The following is a 19,117-nucleotide window of genomic DNA, read 5'->3' on the forward strand; positions in this document are numbered from 1 at the left end:
AGAATCTCAGCTATGAGTCATTTTCTTTCAAGGAAGGTTCTGAATATTGAGAGGCTGTGCTCTGCTACTGTAAGAACTTTTCAATTCTGTCTGCCTCACTCAGGCAGGGTTCAGTCTCATCCCAAGGCAGCAGTGGCCCAGGCCTGCAAGGTCACAGACTCACAAGTCTTGGGTCAGTTAATCATTGCTGCATATTAAACTACCGGAAACTCGGTGGCTTAAAACAACCACAATGTATTCTTGATCAGGAATCTGTGGGCTGATTGGGCAGCTTTCCTGTTGTTCTTGCCTGGACTAGTTCATGTGGCTGCACTCAGCTGATTGGCTGCCTGGTGCTGAGCTTGGCTGGGACAGCTGGGTTTCTCTTCCTCAAGATGAGGCTGGGCTGGGTTCCCAGGGGGATCAGAGAGGACGCTGCAAAGTCTCGAACTTGGAAGACACATGGTTTCACCTGTACTGTCGTATTGGCTGATGGAAATCAAAAGGTGAAGGCCAGCATGGATTAAGGGCTCCAGCTCTCAAGGAGAGGGGAGGCAACGATTCTGTGGCCACCGTTAACCCACCGCAGGCCTTCAAGCAGAAGATGCGAGAGCGAGGCTGGCAAGGTCCAAGATGACGGAGACCACTCAGCCACAGCGATTGCCATGGAACTTGTCGTTCAGTGGAGCCAAATCTTCTGACTTTTCAAAAGATGACAATAAGATTTTTAAAAAAATAAATGAAGACTTTTTCCCTCAGCGTTAGGTTTACAGAAAAATTGTACAAAATAACAGTTTCCATATACCTCTTCTACCTCAGTAGCCTGTATTTCCCCAGCATCTGGAATTAGTGTGGTATACCTGTTGTGACTGACCAGTCAATACTGATACATTATTAACTAAAGACTATAGTTGGCACTATAGTTGGTGTTTACTTTTGGTTCTGTGAGTGTTGAAAAACGCATCATATTTTATATCCATCATTAAAATATCACACAAAACAGTTTCATTGCCTAAAAATCCCAGGTTGCACCGAATCATTCCTCTTCCTTTCCCTGATCTTTTTACTGACTCCATAGTTTCACGTTTTCCAGGCAGTCACACAGCTGGTATTGTATTTCAGACTGGCTTCTTTTACCAACAATATATTTAAATTGTTCCATGTTTTCTTGATGCTTGATACTTCATTTGTTTTTAAGTTAAAAACATTATATTTATTACAGAGACAGAGAGGGTGAGCTCTTCCATGCACTGTTTTATTCTCCAGAATCTTGCAACAGCCAGGGCTGGCTCAAGCTGAAGCCAGCTGGGAACTCAATCTGGGTCAACCAAAAGGGTGCAGGGATTCAGCTACTTGAGCCAACACTGCTGGCTCCCAAGGGTGCACACTAGCAGGAAGCTGGAATGGGGAGTGAAGCTGGGACCCAAACCCAGGCTCCAGTACGCGACGTGGGCATCCCAAGCAGCATCTTAGGCCCGAAGCCAAACACCTGCTCTAGCAGTTCTTTCTTTGTATCACTAAATGATTTTCCATTATGTTGATAAACCACAGTTTGTTTATTTATTCATACCTACTGACAGATATCTTGGCTGCCTCCAACCTTGGCGATTATGAATAAGGCTGCTAAAAAAAAAATCCATGTGGAGGTTTGGTGTACACATACGTTTCTAACTCATTTGGGTGAAAAACAGCATGACGAGTGGACTGTATGCCGAGACAGTGTGTCTAGTTTTGTAAGAAACCAACAGTTGTTTTCCAAAGTGGCTGCACCATTCTGCATTCCCACCAGCAATGATTACGAGTTCCTGGTGCTCCAAAACCTTGCCAACATTGGTTGGTATCTGTGTTCTGGGATTCTGGCCACTCCAATAGGGTTGCGGGGGTACTCACTGTTGTTTTAATTTGAATTTCCCCGGAGACAGCTTCTTATATACTTCTTTTCCATCTGTATATCTTCTTTGGAGAGCTACTAAGGTCTCTGGTCCATTTTTTACTCAGGTTGATTTCTTCTTGTTGAGTTTTAAGAGTTCTTTGTAGATTTTGGATACTGGTGCTCTATCAGACACTTGTTCTGCATACATTTTCTCCTTGTCTGTGCCTTGTCTTTTCATTATCATAACGGTGTCTTTTGCAGGGCAGACGTTTCTAAGTTAAACATAAGCCTTTTTTTACATGTTATGCCTTCAGCACTGCTTTGAAAAAGACACTGCTATAGCCAAGGCCATCTAGGTTTTCTTCTACCTTATCTTCTAGTAGGTTTTGCATTTTACTTTAGACCCACAGTCCATTTGGAGTTAATTTTTTGTGAAAAGTCTAAGGTCTATGTCTACATTCAGTCTTTCCTTTCCTCCCTTGTCCTCCTTCCCTCCCTCCTTTCTTCCTTCCTTGTGGACATCTAGTTGTCCACAAAAATCTAGCACAAAAACTGGATTTTTATGTGAAGACTCCTGATTCCCAAGGTGGGTCCAAGTTTTTAATTTTTCATAGTAGTGACAGGGGAGATAGTAGAGCTCTCTCTCCCCTGACACACACATCAGTAGGGTATATTTATCCATCCTGGATCATCTCTGCTTCCCTCAGCCTCCTTGCCTGCAATGCTCTTCCCCTGTCCATCTAACTCTTTCCTAGAGCCCACTTTGTCTTTCTTCCTTATCTAGGCTGTAAGCTCTGTGGGAGAACAGAAATTCTCTTTGTCTGATTTAACCAGGTAGCTTAGCACAGATCTAGGCACAAAAGAGGTCCAGCAATCCTTCTGGACAACTTCAGGCTAACTGGACTTTGGTATTGGCTCACCAGCTGCAAGCCAACAGATCTACGGGGAGATGGCTACTTCAAAAAGAAACCCAGCAGCCTTGCACTGGCCTGGGTAGGAGGGTGTCAACTGTAATTTCATGCCTGATATAGCATTAGGCTGATGCAAATGAGAGGGTCATAATCTCCTCAATGAGGAGAAATTCACCAATGATACAGTAGAATGTATTTCCAGGGGTACCTAAGTATCATGAGAAATGAACGTGTTTTTTTCACTATGATTTCTGCACAGGTACAATGTCCATTCTACTGATTATGAAAAACAGTACACAAAGGAATGAAATCAAAAGAGTAGAGAGCTCCTGGTGATTGGTTCCATAACTTATGCTCACAATAATCTTCAACCTCTGGCTTTGCTTCCACTGAAATCAAGTGTTCTCTCTCATTCAAGGATCCCCGTAAGATTCACAATGCATAGAGATGGAGCGTCCAGAACAGAAGCCGAGTCCCAGGTGGTCTTGGTTCCCACTGACACTGATTGCTACAACACAGTGTGTGGACAGACTTCTCAGTCAATTTACTAAGAGAAAGTTCCAAACTTCCGTTTTCTAGAATTGCCTAACTTCTATCCATGCTCTAGGAGACAGGAAACTGGAAACTGTATCTCACTGCCATCGGGTTGAAATGCCTGGTACAGGGCTTCCGGATGTTTGGGTATGGTCCTCACAGAACCATGGCGGATGCTGGTGTCAGCACTGGCAATGACCCTGTTCCTACCTCAAGAGTAGCCCTTCCTGACCGAAAGACTCAAAGGTGTCAGTCAGAGACTCACTCAGCATGAGGACCTCAGTCCTGTTGGAAACACACACGCCCCACTGCCTCCGGTCCTCCTCCAAAGGCAAACAAGTAGGACTATTCCCGAACCTACACCAGGCAGGGCACAGTCCCCCTGCAGGGTACGAAGCCTGCAGAGTGATCCCCCAGTATGTGGTGCAAAACAAAGCACACCTAGATCCCTAGGAAATAAAAAAATCTAGGATTTGCCCATCCCCACCCAGGGCCTGTTTACAAGGCGTATCCCCCTTCTCCTCTTAGCTGCCCAAGTAATCTCTTTCTAAGCAACCTCTTGTACACACTGTACCCAGTGTTGACTCAGGGGCCCACAGCTCTCAGCTACTGAAAACAAAGATTAAAGACCACTGGTTGGTCCTGGCTGGCTTGAATCCGGGAATGGTGAGCAACCTGGGCTAGAAATTCAACCTTGCTCATGCTGAGCAACAAATAACTTCAGCAACTGCTAGGTGCAGAAGTTACTTGGTTATTTAAACCAAATAGAGCAGGAAAACAGAATGCCCTTAAAGTGTGAGGGAGCAGATACAGAAGGCTCTGGGAAAAACAGACCAAGAGTCCAGCCCTGAAGAACCACGAGAGACTCCGTCAATGATTCTGAGCCCTTGGGGTACTATTCTGCATTGGTCTTAGAACACACACACACTATCTAGCAAATAACATAATTAAATACATAATAAAGCTTCCTGAATGCTGTTATGATTTAAAGCTGTCAAAACTAGAGACTTGATTTTCTCAGTTTAGGATTTCATCTTTCATTGTAGTTATATTTTCACTGAAAGTATCTCTTAAGTTCACTTGTGAGCCATTTTTCCTTCCACGTGTTTAATGTCCCTTAGCCTCTTCCCAGGCAAAAACTCCTGGACCCATTTTACAGATGTGCAGATATCTTAGACAGAAGGGTCGGGTGCTATTGTGCAACCAAGGCCTGCACAGTGGCAGGCAAAGGTAGCCGACATCCTGGCAGCTCACCCTTAAGCTGGGTGTTTCATCGAGTGAAATAATGACCTGAGGATAGTCTGTGGCTAACTCTCGAACTATTTTCACTAGAGAAAGGCAAAAAGTCAACTCTGTTTTTCTGGACTCTTATACAGCTGCAGCCAGAGAGTCCAGCTGTTTTGGTCACGGCCTCACATTCTTTCTAGTTGACAAGATTTACGGGGTGGTCTGAAGAAGCATGCTAAGTAATGTGGGATGAAACCACAGGGAGAACTCTCTGGCCCTAGCACAGCAGACTGGTTTCCACCAGGGACTGGACAACCAGTTCCCAAACTGCCTGTGGTGGCTACGGAGGCGCAATGCCCAAATGAAGCAAAAAGTATTCTTCTCTTTCCTAATCTCTTCAACGACATCACAGCCATGCTTGAGTCTGAGGACGTGAAGATGCTCAGGGCTGCCTGGGGATCTTCACTATGCAAGCGGACACAGGGATAGTACTGCACATTCCCAGCGAAGCAGGGGGAGGGCAACTGGGACAAAACAAATGCATGGAACAGATCTGGCCACTGAGCTACCACCATCCCCTGGATGTTTGTGAGGCTGGCAATCACAATCACCAAAGCCATCTCAGAAAGACAGCAAATCAAAGATCACAAAGGCCAAGAAGCTGTATGTTCAGAGTAATGACTCCCCTTTGAGATGATGATGCTTAAAAACCTACAACAAAACAGCCAAGCTCCAAGTTTAGGGAGAGGTTTCAATCATGTCCACGGGACAATGGCCCAAAGTCAGATGGAGCCAGAGAGCAAATTCTAACAGAATGGCCCTGTGTGGAGGGCAGCTGGACATCATACTTACAGTGAGTTGGGCCGAGCAGGTTTGACCACATCCAGGTCTAGGTCGCTGGAGTTCATGTTGGGCTGCAGGCTGCTACTGGAATTCAGAATGCTGTTTGGGTTCGATGAGACAGATTCCAAACTGGAGTTGAGGATGCTGTTCCTTTGTTCCTCTGAGGGGAAAATGCCACGAGTCCCATATTAATACTATTACACAGGAACACGCTACTACTACATACAAAAATTTATAATTAATGGGACTGGATCAAGAATTCTGGTCCCAATGAAACTGTTAACAGGACATAAGAAAGTAAGAATTAGGGGCTAGCAATGTGGCATAGTGGGTTAAGCTGCTCTCTGCAATGCCAGCACCTGTTTGAGTCTTGCCTACACTTCTTCTGATCCATTTCTCTGCTAATGCACCTAGCAAAGCAGTGGAACATGGCCAAATGCTTGGGCCCCTGCCACATGGGAGACGTGTATGGAGTTCAGGGCTCCTGGTTTCACCCTGGTCCAGAGGAAGATTTTTCTTTCTCTCCTCCTCTCTCTGTAACTCTGGTTTTCAAATAAATAAATGTTTTTTAAAAGAGAAAGGTTAATAATTAAAAACGAAAGAGTCAATGGGCAACAGGTGACTTGAAACTTCAGAGCAAAAATCTCTCCTGGTCTGGACAAGAGATCTCCTCCACTGCCCCGACTTTAGTAAGAGCCAGCCCTTCGTCCAAGAGGGGTCCTACCATTGTTACCATCAATTGTGCCTTCATTTGACCAGCAGGTGGTCAGAACCCACAGCTACCTCCCTGGGCCCCATGCATTCAACCAGATCCCCTGGGCTTCCATTAACACTGACCTTTTCTTGTAAAACTCCTGCCTCTAGTACTGTACTATTGGTCCAGGCCATGCTCCACTTCTGAACCACCTCCATAGAGAGTATCTACTGTTTGGCCATGAATTTCCTCATGACTCAGCCAGTCTAAAGTCCTGACCCCTTCCCAGATGTATCTTCTGTGTTGCCTATAGCCCTATGTCTTTGACATTTAACTTCAGGTTAATTCTTTGACAGATAGATTTGTAATAGGCCACACCAAAGCCTGCATATAAAATAAAACTAAGAATGCTTGGAGGCCGGCACCGTGGCTCATTAGGCTAATCCTCCGCCTGCGGTGCCAGACCCCTGGTTCTAGTTCCGGTTGCTCCTTTGCTCCTCTTCCAGTCCAGCTCTCTGCTGTGGCCCAGGAAGGCAGTGGAGGATGGCCCAAGTGCTTGGGCCCTGTACCCGCATGGGAGACCAGGAGGAAGAGCCTGGCTCCTGGCTTCGGATCAGTGCAGCATGCTGGCCATAGCGGCCATTTGGGGGGTGAACCAATGGAAGGAAGACCTTTCTCTCTGTCTCTCTCACTGTCTAACTCTGCCCGTCAAAAAAAAAAAAAAAAAAAAAATGGAGAATATTGCCAAGCAAGGACAGATAACACATAACACCTGAGTTCTCTTTAAGACTCCAACTACAACTGGCCGTGTGACCTCAGGCAACTTCCACGAGAACTTGGGTTTTTGGTTAACAAGTCTATAGAATGGAGAGAATGAGAACTGCCTTGAGCTGCCATGAGGACCAAGTGAGCTCATGTGCAGGAATGTGTTTTGTGAACTTTAGAATACTGCTCAAAGAACTTGCTGTTTCTTCCCATCTTTAAAAACTTGGAACCACGCATTGCGAAAAAACATTTTAGGGGATGATTTAGCTGAATGACACAGGCACCATTGCTATTGCAAAATATCAAAGACTTAGAATATCATTCTTATCCCCCTCATTATAGATATACCCTATTGAAATCAGCAGACATCTCTGCCACTTAATTCACTTGTCAAGAAATTTCATATCTGGGTTAATCCTCACTAGATCTTTTTGAAATGAGCCAGAAGTCTACTATATCCCAGAGAGGTCAGACTAGAATCACTAACATGGTAATTTAGAGGTCAACATCTAAACTCAAGTCTCTTTGGGCAATAAAAAAAGGATGATATCATAAAAATACTTTCTCCTTTGTACGCTTCATGTCTGTAAAAATAAGTTATGTTTATGAAATGATGTTAGAGTAATCTTCACATTAAACACATACACATATACACCCAATACCTCCTAAATGTTTTGGTAAATTCTTAATGCACTGGATAAAGCCCGATAGAAAAGATAAAACAGAATCCATGAGGCTATTTCAAGATTCTTGAACTCTAAGTAGATTTTGAAACATGTAGATTGTCAAGCAGATTTCTGCAATTTAGAACTATTCATATTTCAAAAACTTAAGTTTCTAACAGAAACGAAGGAGAAATCAAAAGAGTTACACTGAGCCAAGACATACGACCAGTAAACAGGAACTTGCCACCAGAAAGAAAAACAACTCCCAAGTTCTATAATAAGGGAAACATGGAAAGAATGGATCTGCCAATTTTTTTTCTCCCCAGAATACTCACACACTGAGATTCTTGAAAGACTATGAGAAGCGCATGACTACCATATAAAGCAGGAAAGCTAGGACAACAGTTCTTGGAGCCATAACTGTAGACATTTTCTGCTTCAAATGGGAGGAGAGGTGCATGGTTTTAACTCCAGGATGAGAAGCTTGAGGGACTAAGTTTGCCTGATGTAATTTTGAGAAAATAGACAAACATAACTAGAGACCCTACTTCTCTAGTGATTATATTCACTTGTCCATGGTGGGGGGCGGGTCACGATTCTAAAAACTGAGAACAATCTCTCTCTCTTTTTTTTTTTTTTTGACAGGCAGAGTGGACAGTGAGAGAGAGACACAGAGATAAAGGTCTTCCTTTTGCCATTGGTTCACCCTCCAATGGCCGCCACGGCCAGTGCGCTGCGGCGGCGCACCACGCTGATCCGAAGGCAGGAGCCAGGTGCTTCTGATCTCCCATGGGGTGTAGGGCCCAAGCACTTGGGCCAACAATATCTCTTTAAAAATATATTACGATTTTATTATATAAAGATTAACAATCTAGAATGTTATACACAAATAATACTTTAATGGTCAGGACATATTTTCCCTCCTTTCTCCCTTATTCGTTAGGAAAAGGGAGTGTCTAAGATGAAACCTTCCTGAATTTTCAATTATTCAGAAAATGTTTACTGCAAATCTACTGAGTACCAAACACAGTACCCGAATAGAGAGCAGACCCCTTCACTAGCTCCTTCTACTTTATTTAGACATATACTAAAATATTTATTAATCTGCACATATTTATTCCTTTGTATGACAATACCTCCAAAAGGTTGCAGAAAAGGGAAATGTTTCTTTTGGTGCAAAAACAGTGAAATTACTGCATAATTTTTTAAGAATGCATTTCTATGAATTTTCTGAAGACCCCTTGTATGTCCACTCTTTGTAGTCAACTCCAGGCAACCTACTACCAGACACTTGATAAAAGTTCAAAACCACAGCTGATAACATTACATAACGATGCTTTGCTTTATAAAGTACCACAATCCGATGTTCATGAACTTTGATATTTTTATTTATTTGACAGATAGAGTTAGACAGTGAGAGAGAGTGACAGAGAGAAAGGTCTTCCTTCCATTGGTTCACTCCCCAAATGGCTGCCACGGCCAGAGCTACGTCGATCTGAAGCCAGGAGCCAGGTCCTTTTGATCTCCCATGTGGGTGCAGGGGCCCTAGCACTTGGGTCATCCTCCACTGCCTTCCCGGGCCACAGCAGAGAGCTGGACTGGAAGAGGAGCAACCGGGACTAGACCCCAGTGTCCATATGGGATGCCAGAACCACAGGCGGAGGATTAACCAAGTGAGCCATGGTGCCGGACCTCCATGAAATTTGATTTTAAAAACCATACTGGGACAGAAGTGTTTAATAACATATCTCCTATTGCACTTTATCCAGACTGAGCCTCTCTGTGAGCTGATGGGGGAACACTGCAACAAACAGAACAGAATATTTGTTCTGAATAAGCCCACTAGACAAAGGGCGTGGGGAGGAAGACGCAGACCCTGTGAACTAGAAAAGTCAACAGAGTGAACAAGTGGCTACCCCAACACTGAGCTTGGAGATTTCTAGCTTTTCATCTACTGGATGTCATTAGAGGTCTTTTTTCTTTAAGAAATTATTTTTGAGATCCTAGTTTAAGATATATAGGTTCTACTTGACATATATATATATATATATAAATGTAATGTATATGTAAATATACATACAGATATAGATAGATACATGTATAGATATGTATCTATGTATCTATTTGCTTGCCTGCCTGTCTATCTATCTGTCTGTCTATCTATCTATCTTCTTTCCCAGCAGCATGACCTATCTATCTATCTATCTATCTATCTATCTATCTATCTATCTATCTATCTTCTTTCCCAGCAGCATGACCTACAACCTGGTAAAGTCAAACAACAAGAGAAGAAGCTCAAAAGCAAAAGATCGGGGAAAGGAGTTGTCTGTTCAAGAAGAAAACAAAAAACGTAGCATTAAGATTTCATAATCTGCAATCACAATTGCCCAATATGTATCCTACGGGACAGACTCTTCACTGGTATGCCTTGATGGACCATATGACAAGGGAATCCAGAAACTTAGCATTCCCTGACCACAAGACTACCCCAATTCTTTACAGCTAAGTCTCTTTATCTGTAGATTATCTGCAATCTCAGATAATGAGACCAGGAACTTCCAGGTGGAAGAGCTGTGCTGCAATGCTGACAATCCTGATTGGGGGTTAAGGAGGAAGGTGAGGAATATTCCAGAGAAGGGGTGGAGAACACAACCAATAGCAAAGCAAATGGTTATGCCAACTATACTGAGACAAAATTCTGAAGAGAAAGACAGACAGAAAGAAAAAACGATAAGGAATGTCATTCGAAACAGGACTTTTTAGTTAGATGGGCAAATGAGTACCTGCTACTGACACAAAATCATAAGATTAGGTAGCCTAGAAGACGTTTTTCCTCCTCTGTTAAATAAAAATTAATCAAGTAATTCAAATAACAGAGCTCGACTGCCTTGAGTCACCAATGGTTCAGTCCAGCTCTGGCATCTTCACCAGAAGGTATAGGAAGGACAATGATGTCGCCAGAGGAAAGAAAATTACAGGCTGGTGGACTTCAAAAGAAAAACAACAACCAGCTGTGAGTCAAATCCCTAAGACCATAGCCAAGCACCGAAATGATAAAATGACAAAGAATGCCCACCACTCAGAAGTAGTCTTAAACTGGTTGAAGTCAGTGAGAATGTTTGCCTTCCTCAAACATGTCTGTCAACAAGAACCTTTATATTAGAGCAGCTAAGAGCCCAGAAATGAGGAAATGATAAAAATAAATCCTCAAACAACTGTAAACATGCACTGGATGCTTTCATGACCCTATGTCCTGCAGGACATGGACTTGGCCCTTATGGATACAGACTATTTGAGGGTGGGGACATTTTGGCCACAAAGCCTCCCGCACAGCACCCTGTGAGTTCAGCATTAGACCTGCATTCCTGATGGCTAATCCACATATCATATATACTAAACTCCACCAATGGTTGCAAGGTAAGAATAAATATAATGGAATAATAAACAATCAAAGTCTATGCTGCTGGAAGAGAAAGGGATAGTTTTGTGCACCTGTTTTGGTTTTTTTTTTCCGAGCACTTCAGACAGGGACTAATAACATCCTTGAAACCAAATACTGTGACAGTGGGCAGCATTTTTTTTTTTTTTTGTACAAATCAGGAGCGGAAAAACATGAGTATGCAACCAAATCATTGCAACTAAAAAAGGAAAGCTAGAATAATTTTGGTGATATTGTACTTGTTCTGGGAGTTGCCATGGAAATCTGGGAGCTAAGCTACTTCACTTTCCGTATTTACCAAATGACTCCGACTCACTCTAATGGTAACCCCGTCACATAAGGGAGGCAGGATCTCTGTTTATCACGGGCCCCAGAGGCGAGGCCAGAAAAGCACAGGCAGAGCCAAGCCAAATTCACACGTCTTGGCAGGCCTGAGCACGTCTGGCCCACTGAAAACACAAAACCGGAGGGGAAATAGGCAGCGCAGGTCTCCAGCGTCACTTGGGGGAAGGAGTCTGTCAGGACACAGGCTGGCAACCACCTTGCCGTGACGCTTAAGACTAGAGGTGGGAAAACAGAGGCAGAGGGCTGTTGTTCAGTGGTAACTCAGGATGCTGCACACAGCCAAAAGGAGGCCACGCTCTTTCTGCACAATCAAAGCAGGAGAGGAGGGAGTTACCAGACAGATGGACGTTTGGCAAAGGGAGAGCTTTAGACCAAAGAAATAAGAAGGTATAAGCAAAACACCCAGAGGCTTTCCGGGGCTGTGGATGGGAGAGAGGTGCACTTTCTCTTGCTTGTTAGAAGTTTTGCAATGAGGTCTGTAATGTATCATCCTGACAAGATAGGATAATAGCATGGCAGCTTAATGAATTTTGCAATAAAAAAAAATCATGAGTGCACAGCAGTTTCTGAGTTTTCCATCTCTGGGAAACACCCAAGTGCATGAGAAGTTTGGAATCCGACTTTCTGGAGCAATTCCCCCGAGCGTGGCGTTGGCTCCTGATGATAGCAGCATGCCACGCCACCCCGAAACCTGAAGTGGTCTGACTGCATGCTGAGTTAGTCTCTCTCCTGATGAGACAAATAATCCTAAATAGCCGTTCGGGTAATCTGTTTGGGCACACAAAAAGAGTTTGGGTAAAAGTTTTAAAAAATAATCTTAAAAAGCATTTTGAGGGGTGGCGCTGAGGCATAGCAGGTAAAGTCGCCACCTGCGGTGCCGGTATCCCAGAAAGGCACTGGTTCATGTCCCAGCTGCTCCATTTCCGATCCAGCTCTCTGCTGTGGCCTGGGAAAGCAGTAGAAGATGGCCCAAGTCCTTGGGCCTCTGCACCTGCGTGGGAGACCCTGAAGAAGCTCCTGGCTCCTGGCTCCTGGCTCCGGATTGGCGCAGCTCCAGCCATTGCAGCCAACTGGGGAGTGAACCAGCGGATGGAAGACCCCTCTCTCCTTCCTTCTCTCCCTCTCTCCCTCCCTCTCCTCTCTGTGTAATTCTGACTTTCAAATAAATAAATCTTTAAAAAAAAAAGCATTTTAAGCAAAGATGGCTCAGTGGACTGACTGATAAGAAGCAACCCACACAGCTAGTCTGTGGTTTTGATCAGAGTAAATGCGCTAACACCCTGGGCAGGTTGGTCCTCTGCAAAACCACCTCTGATTTTCATCCTGTGTGGACTGACTGATGGACGCTCTCCCCACAGCACTCGTAACAGCCCCTTTCTTTGCAGAGGGAAAAAATGCCAATAAAACTGCATTTCACGGGAGAATGGAGAAGTCATTGTGGCTGCCCTGGGATGGAACTGATTCACAGGATTGGACATGAGGCACCTGTGGGGAAGCCGGCCCTGCAACAGCACCATTTCAAAAAACCACAAGGGAGCAGAGCGCTTTTAATAAGAGGCTAAACAAGGAGCCGATTGATGAGCTCAATGGACACTCACTACTCACATCACAGGCCTGCTGTCTGCCTGAGAACACACTTCTGAGTGGAGTTGCTGTCCCTTTAACTTAGGACTGCCTGGTTCCAGTGGGAGCCCCTACACACAGCACTCTCTCTACGGCTCATTACAAAGAAGGAAACTGTACGTTTACTTATTGTTATCCCATGGCTCGTTGTAAAATGGGCTCAAGATAGTAAATGGAATGTACAAGTTGGGAGTTTTGTTTTTATTAAAAATAACTCAAGACTTCATAAATATGTATTCCTCTCCAATTGAGAAGTTACAGAAAAGTGTACAAATACAAAAAAATATCCCCTCTGAGCCACCCTCCAGCTACACTCATTCTGACACATCACTGTCAGAATTAGCTGTGCTGCTACCCATAGGGAAACAGATGTCTTATATATGCCCGGATTCTTCCCTTTCAACAGAAGTAGGCTCACGTCATAACTGATACAGCATTATCTGCTGTCTTCACTTAGCGACAATGCCAGGGCCACGAGGTATTATTATACTTCTGTCATTTAATCATCTGTCTAGAACTTTCTTGCCGTGAGGTTCCCACAGTGTTTCTTTTCTTCTTCTTCTTCTTTTTTTTTAAAATGGTTCCATCAACTGTGTGGTTTTCAGTCACACATAGAAACCACATGTAATTAAGCCAAGAGCCACATTACACCTTCGGCAGCCTGTGCGACAATAGGAATCTGCGTGGACAAACATGTCAGCTGCCAAAGCAAACAGGTGTGTCCAGAGCGCCCAGGATCTCCAGCGGCAACAGGAGAAGAGGCGCGCGTCCAGGCCTGGCACTGAAAGCCCAGGGAAGGCGTGATGGAAGCATCGCTGAGTCCAGTGCCCTGCTCTTTCTCCGCGAGGAAGACACACATGAGAAGCACACAGGCTGAATTCTCCACCTGGGCCTGTCTGGGAGAGGGCCCGGGGTGCATTAACAGGACTAAAAGAATTAATCAGAGCCATAATCCCAGCAGCTAGTGAACATGATCTATGTGAAACCAACGCCAAGAACCCACGCCTGTCCCCACCCCACCAACACAGTGCCTCACGCCCAGGCTGCTGTTGTAGCTGCATTCAAGTATAAAACAGGCTCCCTCTGGGGCCACGGCAAACCTGCGGTTCCCTCACTATGGGCCTGTCCTTTGGAGAGGGGCACGATTTCCTCAGTTAACTGTAAGGTAAAACTAAAGCCTGCTGATAATCATCGTCACCGTGGCTAACATTTATTAGGTGCTTGCTATGTTCCAGGCCCAGTGTCAAGGACTTTACATGCACCGGCTCACTTCATCACGGCCGTGTCGCTCCAAGGCAGCTGTTACCAGTGATTGATTTTACAGATGAGAACATGGAGGTTCAGGAAAGCAAAGTCACACACTTCAGGTCCCACAGCCGGTGGCTGATGGAGACGGCCCTGAAACAACTCGGGCTGACAGTGAGGCCACCACTTCCAACTAGCAAGCCACGCTGCTCCAAATCCTGACAAGGACTCACAGAGACGTCCTGGTAACAACAGATGGAAAACAACGCTGACTGGCCCACCTAGCTAAGCCAGCGGGTCTGCACCTTGAGCTGGTATGACGAGGCTGCTTTCAAAATCACAGTGCCTGAGCTCCAGGCAAGACTTCCTGACTCCAAAATCACAGTGCCTGAGCTCCAGGCAAGACTTCCTGACTCCGAATGTGGAGGGGAGGGGACCAGGCTTGTGTGTTTTACAAGCTCCCTAAAGGCGAATGGATATGCACGTCCAAGAACACTGTTCCAAGAGCCCTGCCTCCACATCTTGATGTATAGACCAAGAACTTGGGATGAAAAAGCTAGAAAGGTCACTCTGAGACTTCTTGGGAAAAACCCAATGGGTACAAGCCCTCGCTGGCGGTTTTCTCCAGTGCTGCTGGCTCTACCGTCTACAGTTGCCCAGAGGTCCACAGCTCGTGTGTCAGCGCTGTTCACCTAGCCATGCCGAATGATGGATCTGTGTGGAAACTTGGAGATTAAGCCGTAATCTCCTCCACTGCTATTCGTCTGGCAGCACAGTCGAGAAACCTCGCTCCATCTGTTCAGAGGTGATTGCACACGAGAGAGCGCCTTCACCCCGGCTGTGGAAGCCACTGCTCTCTGCAGAGCTGGTGCTAGATCTGGAGGGGGGCCGCCATGGGGCTGCATCCTGCCAGTTTGTGTCATCGGGAGCCCGTTCAACAGGGTGCAACTGAAGCTGGGACAGATGGCTGCCACTGCTTCTGGGACTCCGTCTAGCCAGGGCTTCACTTCTGGGGCACCGTGCAGAGGTGGCATGGCACAGGGAAGGGAGGCCACCTGGGGACAAATGCCTCCTCTGCCATTTGCTACTTGTGTGACGGCTTCTTCTCGCTAGCTTCAACTTACCAGTCCATAAAATGCGAGACTCTACCTCATGGAATTATTATCAGCTGTGGAGATGAGATAATAATGGGCTTAGCAGGCTGCTTGGCACATTCGTTAGGCTATAATTATTTTTATTTTTACTGCCTATATTGAATGAGGTTCCATTTCTAGTTTGGCCTCAAGGTTCTGGATCAAAGGCAGCCACGCAGCCTCCCCCAGCAGCCTTCCAACTCCCTGCAGGTAAATCCCAGCTTAAGAGAAGGTCACACTTCAGGCTCAGAAGTGGAACTGGGGGCTGGCGCTGTGGCGCAGTTGGTTAATCCTCTCTGCCTGTGGTGCCGCCATCCCATGTGGGAGCCGGTTTGAGTCCTGGCTGCTCCTCTTCCAATCCAGCTCTCTGCTGTGGCCTGGGAGGGCAGTGGAGGACGGCCCAAGTGCTTGGGCCCCTTCTCCCACGTGGGAGACCAGGAAGAAGCACCTGACTCCTGGCTTTGGATCAGTGCAGCTCCAGCTGTTGCGGCCGTCTAAGGGGTGAACCAGCAGATGGAAGACCTTTCTCTCTGTCTCTCCCTCTCACTGTCTGTAACTCTACCTCTCAAACAAATAAATAAAATCTTTTCTTTTTTTTTTTTTAAAAAAGAAGTGAAACTGGAGACATCTTCCTTGTCAAAAAGGTGGTGTTTGTAGGCCATGCCACAGTAGCCAACCCTCGAAGAACCACATCTCTGGCACTCCCCCAACAACCAAAATGGGAACTCAGGTCACGGACGGAGTAGCAAGGTAGCATGCAGGTAGCACGAGGGTATGAACTGCTGTGTGACCCTGAGAACCACACGACATAAATCTCATCCCCCTACAACTGTACAATAGGGACAGAACTCATTGCATGGAATTTTAAAGATCAAAGGAACATGGCCAGCCTGAGAAACAAGTTGATCTGTTATGCAGTTGCGTCTGTCTTAAACAAAGATAAACAAAATACTTCTAAGGGAAAATGTCTGCCAAGTCCAATTTTGGAAATCATCTTTCAACCATCCCCCCCCCCCCCCCAGTTCTACAGACAAGAGCTACCCACTGCTAATTACAGACTCTCCCCTTGTGCTCCCTCTGTTAAGCACAGACCACCCTTTGGTCCTCTCAGCCAGACTGGGCCCTTTGCCCGTAATGTCATTCTCAAAATCCTCCATTCGACCAACAGTTTTGACCAACTACAAATAACGATATTTAGCCTCCTTCTCAAGAGTATTCACTGGTTTTCAGACAATCTGCATTTTTTCCCCTGATATTTTAAATTGTGCATTTCTCAATTATTCCCTTTGCTCTTCTCCAACAAGTTTTGATCTCAGAAGCCAATCTCATTTTATTCCTAGTCCTGCTGCTACCATGTTTGCTGCTGTGAAGAGCCAAGAACATAAGAAAGCTTCCAGCACCTCATACTAGGAAGAGACCACTGAACTTCAGGTACACGGAAGGGGCCGCCAAAGAAGACCCCACTCATGCCCACAGATTAAGAGAGAACAGTGTGCAAGCTCCTGGATGTACAACTGGTTCACCTAGGCAGAAGGACAACTTGTTCTAGAAATAAGACATATATCACGTACCATGCCAGATAGTTCCATGAGCCTCCAGCACAGGTGCAAAGACAGAGGAATGGGCCAATGGAACTCCCAAGCTGACACCTCTGGGAAGAGGGAGGCGAATGGCAAACTGATGCTAAGACTTCTGGCAGACTGACCTTTAAGGGAGAGAAGAGGCTCTAACTCCTGCACAGAGCAGGAGCACTGCAGAGGTGAGGGAAGAACGTATGCTGTTGGCACACAACTGGGACCTTTGAAGGGACACACCCAGAGGAGCCACTGGGGAATCTGCAGGTCCACTGCATATCTCAGCTAGGGACTCAACTGAAGGCTGGCCAATGGAATGCAGAGAGAATGTTAGCACCTCAGGAAGTAAAAAGAGGAGCCTAAGTGAACACAAAAAAGATCACCTGCACGGACTTAAGAAGAAAGGAGGCTCTGAAAAAATAGCAAATGGCTAGTTTGAGGGTAGGGGAGAGGTATGTGTGCCTGTGCAAGTGGCTGTATGTGTGTTTGTCCATATGGTGCACTCCTTGTAAAAGGGAATCTGCTCTGTGGCAAGAAAGGCAAAGTCGCATCAAATCTTGGCAGGCATCGCAATGAACCCAGAGTGCACAGCAAGAAATCAAAAGATCAACAGTGAGTTTCTACAGCAATCTAAATAGCCAATTCACAACATAGGAACCCATTTCTAATTGAGTACATAAAAAAAAACTTGAGCATTTTTATGCTGTGGATTATAGTGTAGAAAACTTTTACTATAATCATAATTAATTAATAATATTTAAATTAATAACAAAAGTTAATTGTTTGGAAGACAGCCTACATAGATAAATACATATATACTTTCATATTTATTATTCCAATTAAACATTCATATACATATGTATACAAGGCATTTCAAAAAGCTCAAGGGAAAATGGAATTAAAAGATAAGGTTAGGGGCAGGCATGGCCCACATTGGAGGACTGGGGTTTGGTAATCTGTCTCCAGCTCCTGAATCCACCTTCCTGCCAGTGTAGACCATTGGGAGGTGGTGGTGATGGCTCAAGTAATTGGGTTCCCTGACACCCATTTGGGAGATTTGGCCCAACCCCAGCTGTTTCAGGCACCTCGTTAGTGAACCAGGAGATGGGCGCTCTCTTGCTGTCTCTCAAATAAATAAGTAATTTTTTAAAAGGTAACTGTATTTTGGTGCAAAAAAAATATTGAAAACTAAGTGTGGAAGAGTCTTCAAAAAGTTCATGGAAAACTGGTATTATGAAAAACACAATGCATGGATTTCAACATTGTTTTGCCTCAAAACGTACTCCATTTTCCTTGAATTTTTTTGAGGTTCAAACATACACACACAACTTTTCCATTAAAATGTCTCTTCTCCAAGGAGCAGAGGAAGCTATCCATGCCCCCCACCATCCGAGCATCTCACAACTGGAGAGCTCAGCCCTGTTTCCAGGAAGACTTCCCAGCACATGAGCAAAGTGCTGCTCTCTTCCCACCCCATGCCCTTGGCCCACTGTCTGCAGACAGGAACGTTGCTGACTGTTCTGCAGCTTAGACAGGTCTGCTCTCACGCGTCCTCAACTTTCAGCCTCTGCCTCATGTGATAAAATTAATCTTGGCCAAAGATCTGATTGATTTTCTGCTCATCTCCATCTTCCTTCTTACATGCCCCCAAGTATACCTGGAGACCTGTCCCCGAGCTGTTGCAGCCTCACCACAAACCCAGCACTAGGTAAGCCAAAGGGGGAAGGACAGGCACTGTCTGGTCCATCTCCATGTGCACCGCACACAGCTCAGTAGAAAACGCTAGTGCCCGTGGCTCTCCTGGAAACCTGAGGTGCACATCGCCCTGAAGTCCGATGCCTCACGCACTGGGCAGATGTGGTTGAGGCCAGTCCTGCTGCAAGTGTGCCTGGTGTCCTTGCAGAGGACCTGGTTATGTGTCTGCCACCATGAGAGTGACCCCAGCACATGTTGGCCAGCAACACAAGCTATTGTTGGACTCCATCCGGGTCTCCCATGTGAGTGGCAGAGGCCCAAGCACTCAGGCCATCATCTGCTGCCTTCCCAGGGGTTCTATGTAGGGAGTTGGAATGAGAGTGGAGCAGCCAGGACTCGAACCAGTGTCCATATGGGATGCTGGCAACATGAGTGGTGACTTAATCCCCTGAGCCACATGCCAGCTCCACAGGAGTTTATCTTAAGCAATGCTCATGAGCTACAATGATGACAGCAGCTTGACTATAAACAAAATAAACTAAAAGCAAAATAAGTGAAACAACTCAAATGAT

At 45.5% G+C, this 19,117-nt stretch overlaps 1 protein-coding gene across 1 annotated transcript in view; it reads right to left on the reverse strand.

Moving 5' to 3' along the window:
* The window catches only part of ARHGAP26 (Rho GTPase activating protein 26), a 440,213-nt gene that overhangs the window by 72,796 nt on the left and 348,300 nt on the right, over positions 1-19,117 (reverse strand). Inside the window, exon 20 of the mRNA XM_062188919.1 lies at positions 5,377-5,527. Within this exon, the coding sequence (XP_062044903.1) occupies positions 5,377-5,527 (151 nt within the window). The remainder of the gene's footprint in view (positions 1-5,376; positions 5,528-19,117) is intronic.

Source organism: Lepus europaeus, chromosome 4 (assembly GCF_033115175.1).
Source record: "Lepus europaeus isolate LE1 chromosome 4, mLepTim1.pri, whole genome shotgun sequence".
NCBI lineage: Eukaryota > Metazoa > Chordata > Mammalia > Lagomorpha > Leporidae > Lepus > Lepus europaeus.